The sequence below is a fragment of the Macrobrachium nipponense genome, chromosome 6 (genome assembly GCF_015104395.2).
Source record: "Macrobrachium nipponense isolate FS-2020 chromosome 6, ASM1510439v2, whole genome shotgun sequence".
In the NCBI taxonomy this organism is placed as follows: domain Eukaryota; kingdom Metazoa; phylum Arthropoda; class Malacostraca; order Decapoda; family Palaemonidae; genus Macrobrachium; species Macrobrachium nipponense.
Genome location: NC_061108.1, coordinates 5066721 through 5089220, shown reverse-complemented (window position 1 = coordinate 5089220; position 22500 = coordinate 5066721). Strand labels below are relative to the sequence as shown.

The window sequence follows — 22500 nt, the reverse complement described above, 5'->3', positions numbered from 1 at the left end:
GTATGGTACATGATTGGAGGGTGGATGACCAACATACCAATTTGCAGCCCTCTAGCCTTAGTAATTTTCAAAAGATCTGAGGGCGGACAGATACTTTTAATCCTCGTCCTTTTGAATCTTGCAAAACCTAAATACAAAAAATAAAATAAAAAAAAAAAATCACAATTGACATGTGCGCGCGACTGGTGTCATATAGCGAGTCAAGTATTCCACATATGCCAAGGACTTCATACGGGGCATTACGCAGGTGGGAATGCCCGCCTTCAGGTAAATGAGCTCAGGGCTCCGGTTCACACGTGTTAGAGACCGCCGAAGGACGCTCTCTGTTGACGCCTTCGTCAGGTAATCCCTTCAGATTATTGAGGACAACAAATACATTCCGAGGTCAGTTAGTCAGCCTATAAGGCGAAATGGCAATTTCAATTCTTTCAATAATTCGAAACTAATTCCACGGAAGAATTCATGGCGACTTAGACTTCAGATTTGAACATAAAATATACACTTAATCACTATCTACACACATACACGCAGACATACATATGCAAACATACACACACACACAAATACACTCTCACAGAGATCCTACCGAAGAATTCGTTGTGCCTTTGACTTAGAACATTAACAAAAAATATTATCGCTATCTACACACATACACACACATGTACGTACATTCACACGCATACACACATGCATACACACACACACCACACACACGCAAACACACACACAGATATTCCAAGGAAAAATTCACTGTGCCTTTGACTTAGAACATACACATACTTTCTCAACACACATTCACACACACAAACGCTCATGTACACTCACTCACACACACGAGAGAGAGAGAGAGAGAGAGAGAGAGAGAGAGAGAGAGAGCAATTCAAGCCGTTCTCGTTTTTTGCAACAACTCCTGCAACTTTAAAAAAAGTCATCGAGCCCAACAAACATATCTATTACCACGAGTGAACATAGAAAAACACAACAAAAAATAATTTAAATAACTGCTCTATAACCTATTCCCCTTCACAATACGTCTTCATACATGAACTGTATGTTCATACACTTTCACTTGGGATGTCGATATCTTAGCATCCACGCTTAGGAGAAGAGGAGGAGATAGACTTAGAGGATTATAGAGAACAGGAGACGCCTGCTAACATTAGATATATTCCTTGGAAATTAAGAGTAGAAAAAGGTATCACATGGACTGATGTGAAGACTACAGAAAAAATATATTTCAGACAAAAGGTAGATTGCCCAGAAAAAGTAGACTTCAGACAAAAGGTAAATTGTAAATTGCACAGAAAAATGCAAGCCGCAGAAAAGGCAGACTTCAGAAAAAAGGTAGATTCCACAGAAAAAATGCAGGCTGCAGAAAAGGCAGACTGCAGACAAATGGTAGATTCCACAAAAAAAGCAAGCTGCAAAAAATGAAGACTTCAGACAAAAGTTAGATTCTACAGAAAAATGCAAGCTGCAAAGCTGCAGAAAAGTGCATTTCAAACAAAAGGTAGACAGAACAGACAAGAGGTAGACTGCAGAAAAAAATTTACATTTCCAACGAAAAACGGGTTACAGCACAAAAAAAAAAAAAAAAAAAAAAAAAAAAAAAAAAAAAAAAAAGTAGATATCAGACAAAAGGTTATATTACAGGGCGTTACAGAGAACTATAAACCAGGGCGCAGATTGTTGTCGCTCAGCTTAAATTAGCCATGGCCGAAATTGTTGATTTCTTATGGTAGCATATAAAAATAGAACCTTAGTTCACTAAAATGCATATTGTTGTTTTTTACATGCGATTATATATTATATATACGAGTATATATTATATATATATATATATATATATATATATATATATATATATATTATATATATATATATATATTTCTATAATGTGCCCAAGTCGAATATACTAGCCAGAAGATCAACCTTTCCAATAAAGGATTTCGCTTTATAACTTCTTCGTAAAGCAGTTACATTTTACCGACTCTCCAATGGTAACACAGTCATTAAACAAAATATCCCAGCTTTATTTATCCAAATGAAATACAATTATCTGAGGTTCAGTTATAATGAAACGCTACTGAATACACAGCGAGTTTTAAATTTACAAATTTACGTTCATCAGAAAAATTCGAGCGTCTGTTTGTATACATGTTTGTATATATGTATGTGCATGTATATATATATATATATATATATATATATATATACATATATATATGTATATATACATAAATGTATAAATGCATAAAGCAGGTATACTGCCCGGTTATTAAGGCAGCTATCAACAGCAAAACTATGTTATATACAGTAAAAATCCTTGGACGCGTAGTACTGTATGTTAAGTTTATGCGTATTTCTACTTATGTTAAAAGTAGTTAATGCATGCTACATATTTGCTGCCAAATATAAATATTCATATGCATACATACGCACAACTGATTAGTATAACACGTATGTGTATGTGTTTATATATATAAATGAAAGCGCGTATTAGTGAATAGCATACCAGAAAAGAAATTAGACAACGCGATAGAACTTAGAAAAAAGGATTAATCAATAAATAAAAATCAAAACTCGATACAGACCTGAAGCCTCTGTCGCCATATTCGGGGCTCAAAAATCCCTTACGAACAAAACTCAAAACTCGAACAACAACAAAGTAACAAAATATGATACAAAAAGTGGAAAAAAAAAAATTAAATAAAATAAAAACTATTTTGTGTTCGATTCCATCTTCAGATCAACAACTAACCCCATCGCCCCACAGTCACTCACGCCATACTGGGTCTATCTTCAACCCTCACACATACACACGCATATACACTCACACACAAACACACCCACCTAGCCCATTACTGGGTGGGTGGGTGGAATGGGGGAGAGAGAGAGGTAATCTCAGCAGAAGAAGGGTGTGGAGAGCGAGAGAGAGAGAGAGAGAGATACGTTTAACCACATCGCATCTCGTATGGTTGAAGAAAGGGGGTTGGATGGGTGGGGATAGAGATGAATAGATTATAGGGGGGAGAGCCCCCTTCAGTCCCCAGAATAAGGGCGCCACGGGACCTTACATTTGAGGTGACACTCGCGGAATTACTAAAGAAAGTGATCGAATAATCCTTGATATTATTTATTACTATTTTCATTTATCATTATTTCTCTTTGACAAGTATTACTTTATTCCAATCAGATCTTCGAACCTCCCTTATCAATGACTTACCTTTAAATATAGAATCTCGCGTTTGGCAGACGAGAGAGAGAGAGAGAGAGAGAGAGAGAGAGAGAGAGAGAGAGAGAGAGAGAGAGAATGGTCAAGGTACAAACCGAAGGATTTTGTATATCATCTGTTTAAACTAAGTACGTGATGGCATCGTTCTCAACAGTCACCGTTAAGTGTTCGCTATTATGAGTGCGGTTACCAACCTTGGCTGATTTTCCACTTAAGTATAAGTCTGAAGTAGGGGTTTTGCCCAACTTCGTTTATTATTATTATTATTATTATTATTATTATTATTATTATTATTATTATTGAGAAGATGAACCCTATTTGTATGGAACAATCCCACCAAAGGGGCCACCGACTTCAAATTCAAGAGCAACAAATGGAAACATCTTGACAGTCTAATTCTTCTCTACTTGAAACTGCAAAAATCATTCGTATTTCATATTGTCGGATTAACAACATTTAAAAGACATTACGAGCTACAACTTTACCATTAAATTATGTAGCAACTAATCGTATATAATATATTAAGCAACTCTAGCCATTTTTTGAGCATAAATTTTCAAATGAACATAAACAACTCTTGGACAAACAATTTCACATTAAACAACTTCCAGATATTGACAAACAATGACAATTACTCTCTATTATGGTACAACCACCGGCATACTTATAGAACAGAACAGAATATAGAATTTAGGCCAAAGGCCAAGCGCTGGGACCCACGAGGCCATTCAGTGCTTGTATACTTATAAAACTCAGCATTTTTTTTAATCTGCTTCCTCCATGAATTATATCTTGCCTGTTATTCAAGCCCCTAGGAGGTTATTCTTTCCTGCTAATTTAAGAGAAGTGGTGGTTCCTTCCTGCTGCTCCCGATAATTTACGAAATGACTGAAAAGGTGCCAGTTACCTTAAATTAACCTTAATATTGCTTCTCTGCGGGACCAATCCGTCCACCACCCGAAACCTGTCATTACCACTCCTCAGAAGCTATCCGTCCATTAAGGGTTAAGGCATCATTGAGGGATGAATTCATTCACCCCTGTTTCTAAGTGACCATCTGTCTTGATAAATGTATATACTATATATACATATATATAGATATACACACATTATATAGTATATAATATATATACATAAGAAGAAAAATGTCTCTTCTATATTACGAATCCAGGAAATATTAAACTTATAACACAGCTAAGGTTGTAACAACCAATTCCTTTATGTCTGCCACCTTCCATCATTGGGCAGCATTACATGTGGGCCGGATAAATCATGCAGCCAGACTCTTTAAAATCAGTGGTTCCCAGCCTGGGGTCCATGTGCCCCCCAGTGGTACAATGGCATTCATCAGGGGGTACATTTACCTGAGGGAATAGCCAGTACTCAGCAATACATGATGTAATCTGCACTGAGGCTGCACAGCGTCGTGTATTTTTTTCTTTTTTTATTTCCTCATTTATGAGGAATTATAAACAGAACAATTACAGTATTGAAAATATAAAAAAACATTACACCAAATAAGTTATCTTACGAGTAAGCTCAAGTAGGAAAGGTGCAATAATAAATCGATGTAGACGAAATGACATTTAAATATGTACAAGCCTAAACTACCGATTAACAGAGATATTCTCAGTTCTCGTTCAACTGTCAGAAGGATCAATAAACTCACAGACGTGGGCAATAAATTCACAGACGTGGGCAACAACTTCACAGACTAGGGCTACAAACTCACAGACATGGGTAATAAACTCACAGACGAGGGCAATAAATTCACAGACGTGGGCAATAAATTCACACACAAAGTCAATAAATTCACAGACGAGGGCAATAAATTCACAATAGAGAGCAATAAATTCACAGACGAGGGCAATAAATCCATAGATGAGGGCAATAAATTCACAGACGTGGGCAATAAATTCACAGACGTGGGCAATAAATTCCCAATCAAAGGCAATAAATTCACAGACGAGGGCAATAAACTCACAATCGAGGGCAATAAATTCACAGACGAGGGCGATAAACTCACAGGCGTTGGCAATAAACTCACAGACTAGGACTACAAACAGACGTGGGCAATAAACCCACAGACGAATGAACCTCAGGGCATTGGATAACTCAAGTTACCACAGGCTCCAATTTCGTAAGCAATGTTGGTCAAAAGTCTGGAGCAAAATACTAACGTGGCCCCGTTTACAATTTCTCTGGAGAGAGAGAAGAGAGAGAGAGAGAGAGAGAGAGAGAGAGAGAGAGAGAGAGGCCAGTTTCATATTCCACGGTAGGCCAAAAACACGTCAACACCTTAATTACATCGCGAGCCCTTTTCAAATCAAAAGGGTTCCAACAAGGAGTGAGGTGGGAGCCTATGCCGGGTAGGCCTATCCGTGTTTTGACGTTCCCCATAGTCCTCCTATATATTCCATTGTACTCGCCAAAGACAAGTCATTCTCTTCAGTTATTGATATCTTATACTGCCATTTCCGTCTTTAATATTTGGTGTTTAGGCCAAATATGGACTTTCAGAATAGCAAGTATCCTATCAAATCCCTGGACAATACTAACAACGCTACGAATATCACCTTCCCAATAACAACAGGCTATATCATTCTCTACAGTCGCTTTACGACCTACTCATCGAGATAACTACAACAAATAACAAACCTATTTAGCGGATAACTACGAGATATTTGCACGTTACAACCTTCACCCAACAGAATACTTTGCAGATTATGGTGCGAAAAAAAAAAAAGTCGTTCGAAACACTTTGACTCAAGTTTTCCCATATAACATTTCTTAAACGCCAAAACGCAAAGGATATTATTAAAGTTTATATCTGCAGCCAAGGGCACCACAGGAACTGCTACTGCTGCCGCAGGGTCAGCTTTCGGCTGAAGGACCTCTTTCTATGCAGATAATATTTCGTATCCTATACAATACATTTTGACAGTTGTTAATACAAGGGCTTGGGTCTTTATAATTACAGGATAAAGTCATTTCATGATGATAATTACGATTACACGATAAATTTATTTAAGTCATTAAGATTAAAGCATATAAAGATTTCAATAACAACGATTATATGATAAAGGCACTTCAGTAATTATAATAGGATACAACACTTCCAACGATTACGATTGTAGAATAAAGTAATTTCAATTATTACGATTACAGGATAAAGTTATTTCAATAATTACGAATATATGAAAAAAGTAATTTCAATAATTACGATTACAGGATCAAATAATTTCAATAATTACGATTATACGATAAAACAGATTCAGTAATTACGATTACATGATAAAGTAATTTCAATAATTACGTATGATGAAGTAATTTCAACCATTAAAATTATATGATAACTTCAATAAATATGATTATATGATAATTTCGATAAATACGATTATAGGATAAAGTAATTTTAATGACTACGATTATATGATAATGTCATTTCAATAACAATCATTATAATATAAAGTAATTCAGTTAAAATTATAAGATACAGTAATTTCAATAATTACTGTGTTTATTCTATCTACTAAAGAAGTGGTTTTATGACAGTATGTGCTGATTTGGATAGAAATATATTTAGACAAGTGGCCAAACACTGGCACCCATGAGGTCGTTCAGCACTGAAATTGGAAGTTAAGGGGTTGTTTGAAAAGTGTAACAGGAGGAAAACCTCAAAGCAATTGTTAAGAGAGAGGGTGGAAAGTAAGATGAAAGAAAGAGAATATGAACGGAGGTACAGTAAAGGGAATGAAAGGTGTTGCAGCTATGGGGCCGGAGGGACGTACTGATGGCACTAGTCCCCTACGGGAGAACAGAATGCAAAAGGTTGATTGAAAATCAAAGAAAACTTTCACTTTGAGAAAGAACTGCAAGATGATTCTTCCAGTTCTCATGCAAGGTTTTGGGGATGGGGTTGCTACCCCATGCACCTCCATTGACCCAATCTCGTTATGTTATCCAGTCACAAAGGAAGACTGGGTCACAGACCTCGACCTTGTGAACCCCTGCTTGGTGATTACAACTCTCTCTCTCTCTCTCTGAAAATGCACTAAAAACACTTATATGTACAAATTTACAATACAAGTTTTCCTACCATGAACAGAAAAAGAGAAAGTCTCTCTCTGAAAAAAAGGAAATATGCAACATATTGGCAGAACGATATAAGAGAGAATTCACCCCTAGAATTGATAATGAAGATAAAGATATAGAAGTAAGGGATGAAAATAGTGAATATTCAGCAGACATAGATATTAATGAAGCTGATATTGTGCAGGCTATTAATGAAATTAAAAATGTAGCTGCAGCAGGGCCTGATGTTATCCCTGCTATTTTGTTAAAGAAAGTAGTTCATTCTATCGCAAAGCCACTTGCAATATTATTAAGACAAAGTGTAGATACAGGCAAGATTTATGATGAGCACAAATTAGCATATATTACCCCTACTTTCAAAAGTGGATCAAGACTAGAGGCAAATAATTATAGGCCTGCGAGTCTAACATCACATATTATGAAAGTGTATGAAAGGGTAATGAAGAAAAATATTAAGAAACATTTAATAAAAAATAATTTGTTTAATACAGGACAACATGGTTACGTACCCGGAAAAAGTACACAAACCCAACTGTTAGTCCACCGTGAGAACATATACAAAAATATGAAAAGCGGAAATGAAACAGATGTGGTTTATGTAGACTTTGCAAAAGCTTTTGACAAGGTAGATCATAATATATTAGCGAAGAAAATTAGAAAACATAATACAGTGGATAAAGTAGGAAGATGGTTAAAAGAATTTTTACACAACAGAAAACAGATAGTTATTGCAAACGATGAAAAATCGGATGAAGCTAAGGTAATATCCGGTAAGCCAAAAGGTACGGTGTTAGCTGCATTACTGTTTGTTATTATGATTGCAGACATAGACAGTAATGTTAAGGACTCGGTAGTGAGTAGTTTCGCTGATGACACAAGAATAAGTAGAGAAATTACTTGTGATGAAGATAGGAACGCGCTACAAAGAGACCTTAACAAAGTATATGATTGGGCAGAGGTAAATAGGATGGTATTTAACTCTGATAAATTTGAATCAATAAATTATGGAGACAGAGAAGGAAAGCTATATGCATATAGGGGACCTAATAATGAGACAATCACAAATAAGGAAGCAGTTAAAGACCTTGGTGTGATGTTGAACATGAATATGTTATGCAATGATCAAATAGCAATTCTATTGGCAAAATGTAAAGCAAAAGTGTGAATGTTGTTACAGCACTTCAAAACAAGAAAAGCTGAACACGTGATTACGCTTTATAAAACATATGTTCGTAGTCCACTTGAATATTGCATTATGATATGGTACCCACACTATCAAAAAGATATTGCACAAATAGAGAGTGTACAAAGGTCCTTTACAGCTAGAATAGAAGAAGTTAAGGATCTTGACTACTGGGAAAGACTACAATCCTTAAAATTATATAGTCTAGAAAGGAGAAGAGAACGCTACATGATAATTCAGGCATGGAAACAGATAGAAGGAATTGCCTAAAACATCATGGAGCTAAAAATATCAGAAAGAGCAAGCAGAGGTAGATTAATAGTGCCCAAAACTATACCAGGAAAAATAAGGAAAGCACACAGGACATTAATCCACTACGCACCAGCATCGATAATGCAGCGTCTATTAAATGAGTTGCCAGCTCATCTGAGGAATATATCAAGAGTGAGCGTAGATGTGCTTAAGAATAAGCTCGACAAATATCTAAGCTGCATCCAAGACCATCCAAGATTGGAAGATGCAAAATATACCGGAAGATGTACTAGCAACTCTCTGGTAGACATTAGAGGTGCCTCACACTGAGGGACCTGGGGCAACCCGAACAAGATGTACGGTCTGTAAGGTAAGGTCTCTCTCTCTCTCTCTCTCTCTCTCTCTCTCTCTCTCTCTCTCTCTCTGAAAAGGTACTAAAAAGTCGCGTACAGCTTTACAATGCACGTTTGAATACCATGAATAAAAGCAGAGTACTAAAAAGTCGTGTACAGATTTACAATGCACGTTTGAATACCATGAATAAAAAATGAGAAAGTGAGAGCATATTTCATCACACAGCAAGACCTTACTGTAGCCCAACACCCAAATCTCTTAATTAGACCCAGGAGACTTGTCCCCTCGAGTTTTTTTTCGGTAAATCTGACCTAATTAAACCTTCTCAAGGAGCAGATCAAGTAGTACATCTAGAACTCGAACGTAGCCCCCACCTTCAGAAGAAGCAAGTTGAGAATTACCCCGATGTATCTTCCACCCGCTGACGGAGGAAAACGAGATACGATCTGTTTTATAGAAAACGGTCTCACTTAAAACGGCTTTTCCAGCGAAGATTTCCAGATTATTCATCTTATTAATAGTGTGTAAAAAAATATGAAATAATAATAAGTGTAAAAAATATAAAAAATTTATAATAATAATAATAATAATAATAATAATAATAATAATAATAATAATGAATGATGATGATGATGATGATGTGTAAAAAATTAAAACAAGAAATAATAATGATAATATAATAATAAAATAATAATAATAAAGTGTAAAAAATACAATTTATTAATGAGACAGTATGTCCCGATTTTGGAAAGCATTTTATGCCAATGAAATATATATATATATATATATATATATATATATATATATATATATATGTGTGTGTGTGTGTGTGTGTGTGTGTGTGTGTGTGTGTGTGTGTGTGTGTGTATATCAGGCACGGGAAAAAAAATACGCAGGTTATATGCCATATGACCAACCCCTATCTCAGAGTACTTCACTCTACACAAATTCCTCAGACCCCCCCCCCAACACTTTTAAGGTTATTGTACAGAGAAACAGTGACAGAGACTCCAGGACAGCTTTACTGATTGGTCCCTCTGGGGTTTGACTCAAGGAATTCAAGAAGTAGCTACAAATAGCTTTTTTTTTTTCCTTACGAAACGAACCATTTTTTGTAAGCTTGAATTTCAAGTCAGTGGCCCCCTGGGGGAGTGGGGTGGGGGGGATTGTTCCATATGAATAGTTTTCATCTTCTGGATAATAATAATAAACAGTAATAATAATAAGAAAAATTGTCTTTAGAAGCGCTTTGGTGGGATTGTTCCATATGAATAGTTTTCATCTACTAAATAATAGTAATAATAATAATAATAATAATAATAATAATAATAACGAGAACTGAAGGGATAAAGCTACCAGATGGGAGCAACATCAAACCCATAGATGAGACGGGATACACAAATACCTGGGAATAATGGAAGGAGGGGATATAAAACACCAAAAGATGAAGGACACGATCAGGAAAGAATATATGCAGAGACTCAAGGCGATACTCAAGTCAAAACTCAACGCCGGAAATATGATAAAAGCCATAAACGCATGAGCAGTGCCAGTAATCAGATACAGCGCAGGAATAGTTGAATGGACAAAGCAGAACTCAGCCAGCATAGATCAGAAAACCATGAAACATATGACAATACACAAAGCACTACACCCAAGAGCAAATACGGACAGACAATACATAACACCAAAGGAAGGAGGGAGAGGACTACTAAGTATAGAGGACTGCGTCAACATCGAGAACAGAGCACTGGGCAATATCTGAAAACCAGTGAAGACGAGTGGCTAAAGAGTGCATGGAAGAAGGACTAATAAAAAGTAGACGAAGACCCACAAATATACAGAGACAGGAGAATAACAGACAGAACAGAGGACTGGCACAACAAACCAATGCACGGACAATACATGAGACAGACTAAAGAACTAGCCAGCGATGACAATTGGCAATGGCTACAGAGGGGAGAGCTAAAGAAGGAAACTGAAGGAATGATAACAGCGGCACAAGATCAGGCCCTAAGAACCAGATATGTTCAAAGAACGATAGACGGAAATAACATCTCTCCCATATATAGGAATTGCAATACGAAAAATGAAACCATAAACCACATAGCAAGCGAATGCCCGGCACTTGCACAGAACCAGTACAAAAAGAGGCATGATTCAGTGGCAAAAGCCCTCCACTGGAGCCTGTGCAAGAAACATCAGCTAACTTGCAGTAATAAGTGGTACGAGCACCAACCTGAGGGAGTGATAGAAAACGATCAGGCAAAGATCCTCTGGGACTATGGTATCAGAACGGATAGGGTGATATGTGCAAATAGACCAGACGTGACGTTGATTGACAAAGTCAAGAAGAAAGTATCACTCATTGATGTCGCAATACCATGGGACACCAGAGTTGAAGAGAAAGAGAGGGAAAAAATGGATAAGTATCAAGATCTGAAAATAGTAAATTAAGAAGGATATGGGGACACTGCCATTTGTGGAAATCGGGGGTACCCATAATCATAGGAGCACTAGGCACGATCCCAAGATCCCTAAAAAGGAATCTGGAAAAACTAGACGCTAAAGTAGCTCCAGGACACATGCATAAGGATGTGATCGTAGAAACGGCGCACATAGTAAGAAAAGTGATGGACTCCTAAGGAGGCAGGATGCAACCCGGAACCCCACACTATAAATACCACCCAGTCGAATTGGAGGACTGTGATAGAGCAAAAAATAATATTATCATCATCTTTGGAAGCTTTTCTTTCGAGTCAGTGGCCCCTTTGGTAGGCTGTCTCCATATGAATGGGGTTCATCTTCTGAAATAATAATAATAATAATAATAATAATAATAATAATAATAATAATAATAATAATAATAGTAGAGACAGAGAGCACACACAGAGCAAAGCGAAACAGAGAGAGACAGATAGAGTACACAGCGAAACAGAGAGAGAGAGAGAGAGAGAGAGAGAGAGGAGAGAGAGAGAGAGAGAGAGAGTTGCATGGATGCAAAAGAAGCTTATTGCGGACACGTAGAAGGTGAGAGAGAGAGAGAGAGAGAGAGAGAGAGAGAGAGAGAGAGAGAGAGAAATCCCGGCTTCAGCCTTATTGATCTGAAGTTGGACAAGATGAAATTTTAATGGTAAGTCCACAGTGGAAACACCAGCCACAAAAAGAGGAGCCGGTGTAGAGGAGGTAAGAAGGTGGAAGACGGAAAACTAAGTACCTGGGTACTTCACGAATATATATATATATATATATATATATATACTATATATATATATATATATATATATATATATAAACAATTCCACTTCAAACTATGTATATATATTTATATATATATATAATTCCTCTTCAAACGGATTTAAAAAAATAAAAACTCCGTTTAGCTTGAAGAGGAAGAGAGAGAGAGAGAGAGAGAGAGAGAGAGAGAGAGAGATTCGGAATCATTCCCTTCTTTGACAACTCTTTTCATTCCGTCTTAAAGCTATCGAATATTTACTAGGACCTGACACGAATATTATCAAAGAATGACTTTCGACATCGAACCAGTCACTCCCGGACTTATAATTCTCCAACTTAAACTCCGCTTTCATTACAGGAGTTCATAATCACTCTCTCTCAGTAGATTAGTTTCTCAACCAAGCATAGTTTAACACACTCCTCAGTGTATCTCTGATAATTGTATTAGAAGCTTTTATCTTTTTTAACTTCCCAACTCCATAGGTTTATTTCTGCCAACACGAAAACTTTCTTATAGATCACTTATAGAACCAAATTCTATTACATATAATTTCTGAATTATATGTCACCTTTCCCTTTATAGCAAGGTACACTGGAAAGGTACATTTCAAAGTTACACTGCAAAGGTACACTTATAATTAACACTGCAAAGGTACGCTTCCAAGGTCCACTGCAAAGTTACAATTATAAGTAACACTGCAAAGGTACGCTTCAAAGGTCCATTGCAAAGGTACACTTCAAAGTAACGCTTCAAAGGTCCACTTCAAAAGTCCACTGCAAAGGTACACTTCAAAGTAACACTGTAGAGGTACGCTTCAAATGTCCACTTCAAAGGTCCACTTCAAAGGTCCACTGCAAAGGTACGCTTCAAAGGTCCACTGTAGAGGTACACTTCAAAGTACCACTGCAAAGGTACACTTTCAAAGGTCCACTGCAAAGGTACACTTCAAAGTAACACTGCAAAGGTACGCTTCAAAGGTCCACTTCAAAGGTCCACTGCAAAGGTACGCTTCAAAGGTCCACTGTAAAGGTACACTTTCAAAGGTCCACTGTAAAGGTACACTTCAAAGTAACACTGCAAAGGTACGCTTCAAAGGTCCACTTCAAAGGTCCACTGCAAATGTCCACTGCAAAGGTACACTTCAAAAGTCCACTTCAAAGGTCCACTGCAAAGGTACAGCTTCAAAGGTCAAAAGTCATTCAAAGGTCCACTGGCAAAAGGTTTTTTTTTTTTAAACCCACTTCAAAAGGTCCACTTCAAAGGTCACTTGCAAAGGTTCACTGCAAAGTTCCCAAACCTGAATATACACTTCTCAGGTACACTACAAAGGTACACCACCACCGCTCCTTACCATGACATACTGTAAGCATCTCAAAAAGGTATTCCATAATACTCGGTCAAGCTTTTGGTATAACGTTTTTTTTCTTTTTTTTAAGGAAAATACTTTTAAAGGGATCCTGCCCTCGATCGTAAAACAAGAAATCATTCTTATATTATTTCTAAATTCAACAGGTACTACAAGGTACTACTTGTTGGATTTAATACGCAACTCTACTTTAAACCTTCTACAGTGTGAAGTAAAAGTTTATGTTGCTTAGAAATGGAATATGAATTTTAGGGTCAATGCCAACCGCTAGGACCTATGAGCCTATGAGGTCAATCAGCGCTGAAAGGGAAATAGTGAGTAAGGAGGTTTGGAAGGTGTAACAGGAGGAAAACCTCAAAACAGTTGCACCATGCAACAATTGTTACGAGAGGGTGAAAAGTAAGAAGGAAGAAAGACCGTACGAACTGATTAACAGCAAAAAACGAAAATAAAGGTGTTGCAGCTATAGTAGGTTCACATCAACCGTGCATCTGATGTCTAGGCCCGTTCCTTACGACGCTCCTGATTGGGTGTTGATAAGCCAACCACAGGACTGGAAACCCTCAGACTCTCTCGAGAGTTCACATGGGTAGGATCTACGTATGTGCCACCTCTCCTCAGAGATACGTCTTTCCGGAGAGGTGGGACATACATCCTGTCTACGTGAACTCTCAAGAGAGACTGAGAGTTTCCAGCCCATGGGTTGGCTTATCAACGGCCAATCAGGAGCGTCGTAAGGGACTGGCCTAGACATCAAATGCACGGTTGATGTGAATCTACTATAGTAGGGGTCGAAGTGACGCTGCAATGAACTTAAAGTAATGTAATGCCTACAGTACGCCGTAGATGATACTTGTGCATAAATCGGTCTACCTATGTCAAGAAAACTGCGTCGAAATATCGGTCAGACGACCAAATGGGACTCAAAATGCCATTCAACAACCACAGCTCTAATTGCATCGATATTTGTATTCCTCGCGTTTGAAGGGTCTAGAATTGGGACTTAAGAGACCCCCCCCCCCCTCTCCCTCTCTCTCTCTCTCTCTCTCTCTCTCTCTCTCTGCACACAAAAATGGCCTTCAAATCTGTTCTCTACACACACACACACACACACAAAAAAAAGAGCTAATTTAATTGCAGGACTTTTCAATCTGTTTCCTCAGTGTCTGAGAGAGACAAAAGTTAAATTATATTCACATATCATCGAAAATTAAATATTTGACCACTTGTTGCCGAAGTCAGTGTTTGGATTTCTATTTCCAAGAGCAGTTTTTCTTCATTTTTTATTATTATCCGAATCTCCCTTGACTATTCAGGCAAAGACACTGGTTTTCAACTTCTGTCATACCGCGACCCCTTATGGACACCTCAATATGACCGATGTCATCCATTCAGATTTTTGATACGGTAATATTCATATGTAATGTCCTAAAGTAGATTCACATCAGCCGTGCATTTGATGTTTAGGCCAGTCCCTTACGACGCTCCTGATTGGCTGTTAATAAGCCAATGACAGGGCTGGAAACTCTCAGTCTCTCTAGAGAATTCACATAGGCAGAATGTATGTTCCATCTCTCCCGAAGAATACGTCTTTCAGGAGAGGTGGAACATACATCCTGCCTACGTTAACTCTCACGAGAGACTGAGAGTTTCCAGCCCTGTGATTGGCTTACAAGCAGCCAATCAGGAGCGTCGTAAGGGAAGGGCCTAGACATCAAATTCACGGCTGATGTGAATCTACTATAGTTAAAAAAACAACTATGCACTGTAATAAATTTGTTAATTGCATGAAAAAGATATTTAATAACTATTTCTGGTAATTAAGCTTCGTGTAACGGCGGTTGGAAAAAAAGCTCAAAAACACCCTCGCTCAAGAACGATCTTGCGACCCCCCAAGAAAAAAGGCTGGCGACCCCTCTGGGGGTCTCGACCCACTGACTGAAAACCTTTGGGTAAAGGGATGAGAATATGTCTACGCACAGCTGCTAATAACTGTAATTAACAACGCAGGATGAACTGCAGTACTTTGATTATCAAAGCCAGTAGCTTTATGTGCCATTCTCGAGTATGCCTCTCTTGTGGGCTTTTGCTAAATAACGAAACATTATGTCAATCATAATCAAAGAACTTTGAAAAGAACCCTCAGATCTTAAAAGCTACCGAAGCTAGAGGGTTGCAAATTGGTATGTTGATCATCCACCTTCCAATCACTAAACCTACTAAATTGCAGCCCTCTAGCCTCAGTAGCTTTTATTTTATTTAAGGTTACAGTTAGCCATAATCGTACTTCTGGCAACGATACAGCATAGGCCACCACAGGGCCATGGTTCTAGTTTCACTGGCCGCGGTTCATACAGTATTTATAACGAGACCACCGAGAGATAAGATCTATTTTCGGTGGCCTTGATTATAGTACGCTGTAGCGGCTGCACAGAAAACTCGATTGCGCCGAGGAAAATTCAAAGTGCATTTTTTTACTTTAGTTTTTTTTGTTTTGGCCTAAAAAAATTAATAAGTAAAGAAATAAATACAAGCTATCCCACACCCATTGTGGAATGTAAACATCATCACCTTATCTGCAAGTGTGTAAAAATACTTACAATTTACAATAAATTCATGAAATTTTATCGTGGAATGTTTCAAAATGCTTTAAAGTTAAGACAGACAAGCAAGGGTTTTCCCAGCTTCAGGAACTTCTCTTTTTAATTATATCTGGCAAAGGCTTTCAGAGACTTTTAAAAGCACCGGACAGAGGGAAAGCTAAGTACACTAGATCAGGGTTTGCTATAGAGCGCGCTGGGGCCACAAATACCCATTGTAACTTGTAAGTGAAAACGTATATAACATTCAAGGTGATGAAGCAGGAAGCAATTAGTCATCTCCAGTAGATGATTGTCTTTTTTTTATACTGGTACTATTTACTCTCTCTCTCTCTCTCTCTCTTTCATCTCTCTCCTCTCTTCTCTCTCTCTCTCTCTCTTCTCAGTGTTAGGATTGGTCGAAACAGGAAATGTACCATTCATATTAGATTAAATTATATAATTTATTTATATTTTGTATTTATTTTTTTCCTCTCTCTCTCTCTCTCTCTCGTCCTTTTTTTTTCCTGGCTCTCTCCTTCAGTTCCCATTATTAATTAAAATTAAATTATAAATTATTATATTTTGCTATTTATTTTCCTCTCTCTCTCTCTCTCTCTCTCTCTCAGGGGAGTTATCGAAACGCGAAATGTTACTATTACCGAGTATTTAAATTACAGTGATTATATTTTCCTATTTATTTACCTCTCTCTCTCTCTCTCTCTCTCTCTCTCTCTCTCTCTCTCTCTCTCTCTCTCTCTCTGTGAAGAATTAATCGCAACAGGAATTGTACTCTCTCTCTCTCTCTCTCTCTCTCTCTCTCTCTCTCTCTCTCTCTCTCTCATCGTGAGGAATTATTCGAAACAGGAAATGTTACCATTCCTATTAGATTAAATTATACAATTATTATATTTTGCTATTTATTTACCTCTATCTCTCTCTCTCTCTCTCTCTCTCTCTCTCTCTCTCTCTCTCTCTCTCTCTCATGTTTACCTTTGATTTGCATGCTGGATGACTGTCAGTGGTCACTTTATTACAGCCTACTATTTGAATTCGCTCAGCGACCGTCAATCCACACCCCCCCCCTCAACCCCGCCCCCCGCCCCCCGTGGTCCGTTGGCCAAACACTGCTACTCGAAAAACAAAATCCAAAAACGCTAAATTTTTTCACTTTTATTTCCCGTGGACGTTCAGCGCCAATTTTTGCTATAACCTACGAATGACAGGAATAGTAATCAAAGTATGTGGTATGAAGATTTTAGTTTGAATGGAAAAAAAAACAATAATAATTTAAGCTTGAGGTATGAGAGACTGCGTTGTAATAAATAAAAAAAACAAAAAACAGAAAACAAAGTTCGCGGTATGAAGTTTGAGTTTGAATTAAAAAAAAAAAACAGAGATAATTTAAGATTGAAGTATGAAAGCCTGGTTGTAATAAAAAAAAATAATCAAAGTATAAGGTATGAAGATTTAAGTTACAATAGCAAAAACAGAAATAATTTAAGCTTGAAGTATGAAAACCGGTTGTAATAATAAAAAAAATAATCAAAGTTCGTGGTATGAAGATTTGAGTTTCAATGGAAAAAACATAAATAATTTAAGCTTGAGGTATGCAAGATTGGGTTGCAATAAAATAAAATTATCAAAGTTTGTGGTATGGGAAAGAGGCATGACTGATGTTCAGTCTCGATGCATTGTTGATCTGGCATCGCCAAGAGATGGCCCAACAAATAATGAAAGCGCTTTCAAAGTGTTTGCTTAAGAAGGGAAAGTTGCAAGATAGCGTCAGCAAAGATAGATTATAAACGTCAGTATAACGTAGTCAGCAATCGTTGAAAAATGGGAATTGCTGGTTATAGTACAAGAATAAAGAAGGAAATTTTTAGAATTATAGGAGAATGAAAGACGTGATGAATATAAGGAAAATGATGCAAAGGTGAGAGAGAGAGAGAGAGAGAGAGAGAGAGAGAGAGAGAGAGAGAGAGAGAGAGAGAAATCAATAGCAAAATATAATCATTATGTAATTTAAATCCTCAGTAACAGAGAGAGAGTGGAAAACTGTAACAAGAAACGGTAGAAAAATATGTATGTATATATATATATATATATATATATATATATATATATATATATATATATATATATATACAGTAAATATATTAGAGAAACTACACGTAACGTAAACACAAACTATAACAATTAAAGCCACAAATATTTACAGTTTTTTTTTTTTTTCCTTTTTGTATATTGCGGCGAGCTGGTATATAATGTCACTATAAGTTCCTGGAGCACATTCCAATAAATTCGTAATCCGGTAATCATCCCCGTCCCCCCACCCCCCACACGCCCCCTTCCCTCTTTGAACGCTGTAAAAGCATGACTGATACACCCAATTAAAGGGTGATAAATCCCAGAGCCCTAAATAAAGGCCAAACACGACGTCATATTCTTTGGGTTCGTGATTACAGAATTTGGTTGCAGAATTTCCAATTCTGTTGACAAACTCTCTCTCTCTCTCTCTCTCTCTCTCTCTCTCTCTCTCTCTCTCTCTCTCTCTCTCTTGTAGTTAACCGTCCCTCTATACATAGATTATAATAATAATAATATAATATCCTTTATTTCGGTTCAAGACCATATACAATGAACATACAAAATACACAGTAACATACACAATCTAGATATATGAGTCAACATGATAGGAAAAATTAGTAATCGGCACTTATCCACAAAATAGCTGAGTAGCATAAAAGATAGTAAACATAATACTGGTAATAGTAATAATATTGGTGAGAAAAAAAAATGCATTGAGAGTTATAACAGTTAGTGCACAAATTATATAGTTTAAATTTCACTAGAGACCTTAGGTAGTTACAGTAGTCTGGTCCAGAGGGCTAAATACATAAATTGAATGTATATATATATATATATATATATATATATATATATATATATATATATATATATATATATAATACATACACACATATATATATATATATATATATATATACATATACATATATATATGTATATATACATACACATACACACACACACATATATATACATATAAAACTTTAACTTGATAGTAATCACAGAAATAATGAAAAAATAAAATATCAGCAATAAATATAATAATGACAAAATCTGCAGATGACATCTTGCTAATACAGAGATTAAGTCCTATAGGGGACAAAGGCCTCATTTTCCCATCTTTCCCACAGTTTAGATCTTCTTCTTGCTTCACTCCTTAGGATGCTTTGTATGAGCGAGTTGCCGCTGTTTCTAACTCGGGTTACCAGGCTGGACATTGTTCGCCTTACAATTATTTTTAAATTGTCCAGGTGGTTTTCTAAGAACATCTGTGTGGCGGAGTGGTAGCGTGGAGTGTTTGTGAGGGCGTCTCAGAATGTCATTGTGCACAACAGTGATACGTCTCATGGTCTCTCGGGTATAGTTCGTCCAGAGGGAACACCCATAGATACTGTAACAGTACGAGCGGAAGAGCAGCAGTTTCACGTCTCGGTGACAGAAGGCAAACCTCCTTGCAATCATGTTGCCAGTTGCACATAGTTTACGACGCCTCTGTTCAATGTCTGCCGTATCTTTTAGGTCATCGGTAATAATGTGACCCAAATACGGAAATTCGCGCACAAATTCCAGCCGATGGTTTCCGAGGAAAATTTGTGGTTCTGCAATATGCTTAAGCGATCTCGGGAGCAGCGACATGCACTGGGTCTTGGTTTCGTTGTAGATTATATCAAATTCCTCTGCATATTGGCGGCAAGTGTCGATGAGTCGTTGGAGGCCATGCACTGATGGGGAAATCAGAACCATATCGTCGGCGTAACAGAGGTTGTTTATAGTTGTTTCATTGACAGTGCATCCGATTGGGAGTGAGTTCAGTTTGACATTCAAGGCATCTGTGTACGTATTAAACAGGTATGGAGAGAGAATGCCCCTTGCCGAAGCCCGTTTAGGGAGCCGAAGGTGTACGGAATACGTTGCCCCATTTGACACAGAATTGCTGTGTAGAGAACCAGCAATGTAAAATGCCAATTAGATATAGGGGTGTGCCCCTTTTATGCAGCTTCAGGAATAGCTTCAGGTAGTTTACTCTGTCAAATGCTTTTCTCACATCTACGAAAACACAGGAAAACCGGAGATGCTGATGATAGGTAGTAGTTCAGCAATTCTTTCGGTATGTAGATGCAGGTGTCGGTTGAGTGGTTTGCTTTAAACCCGAACTGATTGTCAGTGGTGTGTAGAAAGGGGAGAAGTCTTACAAGAAGACCGACTCAAGTATCTCGATGCGATCATTGTGATTGCAATTGGCCGTAGTTGCCAGGGTCAGCTGCATCCTTTAGCTTGTTTTTGATTAATGGTATCAAGTGAACTAAGAGTAGGGAGTCTGGAAGAAACTGGTGAATTATGCACGCATTGAATAAGGTAGCTAGCAAAATGTAAATTATCGGATGGCAGAATTTGAAAGCCTCTGCGGGAAGACCATCACAGCCGGGCGATTTATTATTAGGTATGCTGTTTATGGCATCGCTGATGTTACCTGGCGTAATACGGTCTGCAAAATGAAATTGAATGTTGTCATTAAGGAGGTTATCTACCTCGCTTCGGGAATCCTGATCATTTATGCAATTCAGGAATATTGTTTGAAGTGATCACCCCACATCCTTGCGATAGCCTCGTCTCCGACTGCTTCCCTACTCTCTGTGATAGCTTTTTAGTTTTGGGATTTAAGGACTGGATATCTTTCCAAAGACGAGGGTAATCACCAGATTCTACGTTTCTAGACATTGCATCGGCTCTTAGTTGTTTTTCATTTAACCTGCAGTGCTTAAGGGCAAGTTTGAACTGCGCTCTCGCCTGCCTCATTAGTAATGCAGTGTGTCCTTCCCTCGGGCTGCCATTTTGCCTCCACAGTAAAAACATTTCTCGTGAGTATGTATACAGATCCTTAACCAAGTCATTCCAACCAGGTATATTACGAGAATTACCTTGACGAAATCTAAAGGCAGTCCTGCCCGAAGCAAGCATAGCGGAGATTATGTTCGAATAGAATTCATTCAGATCGCTCTTGTGGTGGTCATTTCTACATTTTGTGTTGGTACACAGTAAGGCGTCAGCCGGTTGAATTATTGACCGCAACCTGGTTTCCGTGGTCGCCCTAAAGTATCTGGTTTTCTGTTGGTTTTTAAACTCCCAGTTAACCGCTGGAGGGCGGTCAGTTAGTGGGTTCACGGTAGGGAGGATGGGGGTACTGAATGACACCTGTAATTGGATGTGATCGTAGCCCGTTGCAAGATCGTAACGAATATTGCAGGTCATAATAGAATCATGAAGTTGTGGAGATGTGATGCAGTGGTCCAGCCAGGAGGTTGTAATTGCGTCCGCTCTATTATGTACATATGAGTAGGAGGAGGGAGGGAGGAGCATTACATCGCTAATTTTGAGAGCATGATTTTGACAGAAGCGAGTAAGTTCATTATAAAATTGTTTTGTCGGGTGAGAATTAAGGTCCCCTATTATACAAATATGATCAGCAGGAGAATCTTGAATAATACTGTGTAACTCCACTAGGATCATGCAGTAATGATCAAAATTATTGTTATTTTCCCATGGCATATAAACATTAATTATTAGGATTTTAGAGTTCCCTACTGTCACTTGAAGCCCAAGCAATCTGTCACTCCTGTAGGTCATCACCTTTATCATATTGTCTAACGATTTGTGCCACAGGAAAGAAAGTCCCCCTTTCGGACGACCGGCTATGATTTGATCTGTAACTTGCATCGATGAAGTCGAGAAGGTTCTGAAGTCTTCATGAATTGAATCGCAGATGGCAAGGTCATGAGGCCAGAGGCGCGTTTCTTGCAATGCAATGATGCCGTTGAAATTTTTGCAGAGCATTTTTAGGAGAGGAATGTTCCGCTTGAGGCCAAAAATATTCCAAGAGATTATGTTTAATGTATCCATGGCTACTCACGAAGATGGGAGATGAATGCGCTGATCATTTGGGTGGATGGGGGGTTATCCAGGGGGAGTAGGCAGTCACTCGCCGTGGGCGGTTGGCTGGCACTTGCGGTGGAAATGACCCTGGTTGGAGTGACAGTAAGTTCCCCTGGGGGTGGTTGGTCCCGGATTAGGTTATATCTTGAAACTAATATATTAGGACCGAAATTC

The 22500-nt window shown here is 37.9% G+C and overlaps 1 protein-coding gene across 9 annotated transcripts in view; it reads right to left on the bottom strand.

The window, feature by feature from the left end:
- Positions 1 to 22500, bottom strand: part of LOC135216414 (muscle calcium channel subunit alpha-1-like) — an 821008-nt gene that overhangs the window by 457419 nt on the left and 341089 nt on the right. The window contains exon 1 of one of the 9 annotated variants that reach the window (XM_064251728.1): positions 2595 to 2765. The exons of the other annotated variants lie outside the window; for them this stretch is intronic. Within the exon in view, the coding sequence (XP_064107798.1) occupies positions 2595 to 2613 (19 nt within the window). The 5' untranslated portion in view covers positions 2614 to 2765. Of the gene's footprint in view, positions 1 to 2594; positions 2766 to 22500 lie in introns of those variants that run through there. 9 annotated transcript variants of the gene reach the window in all.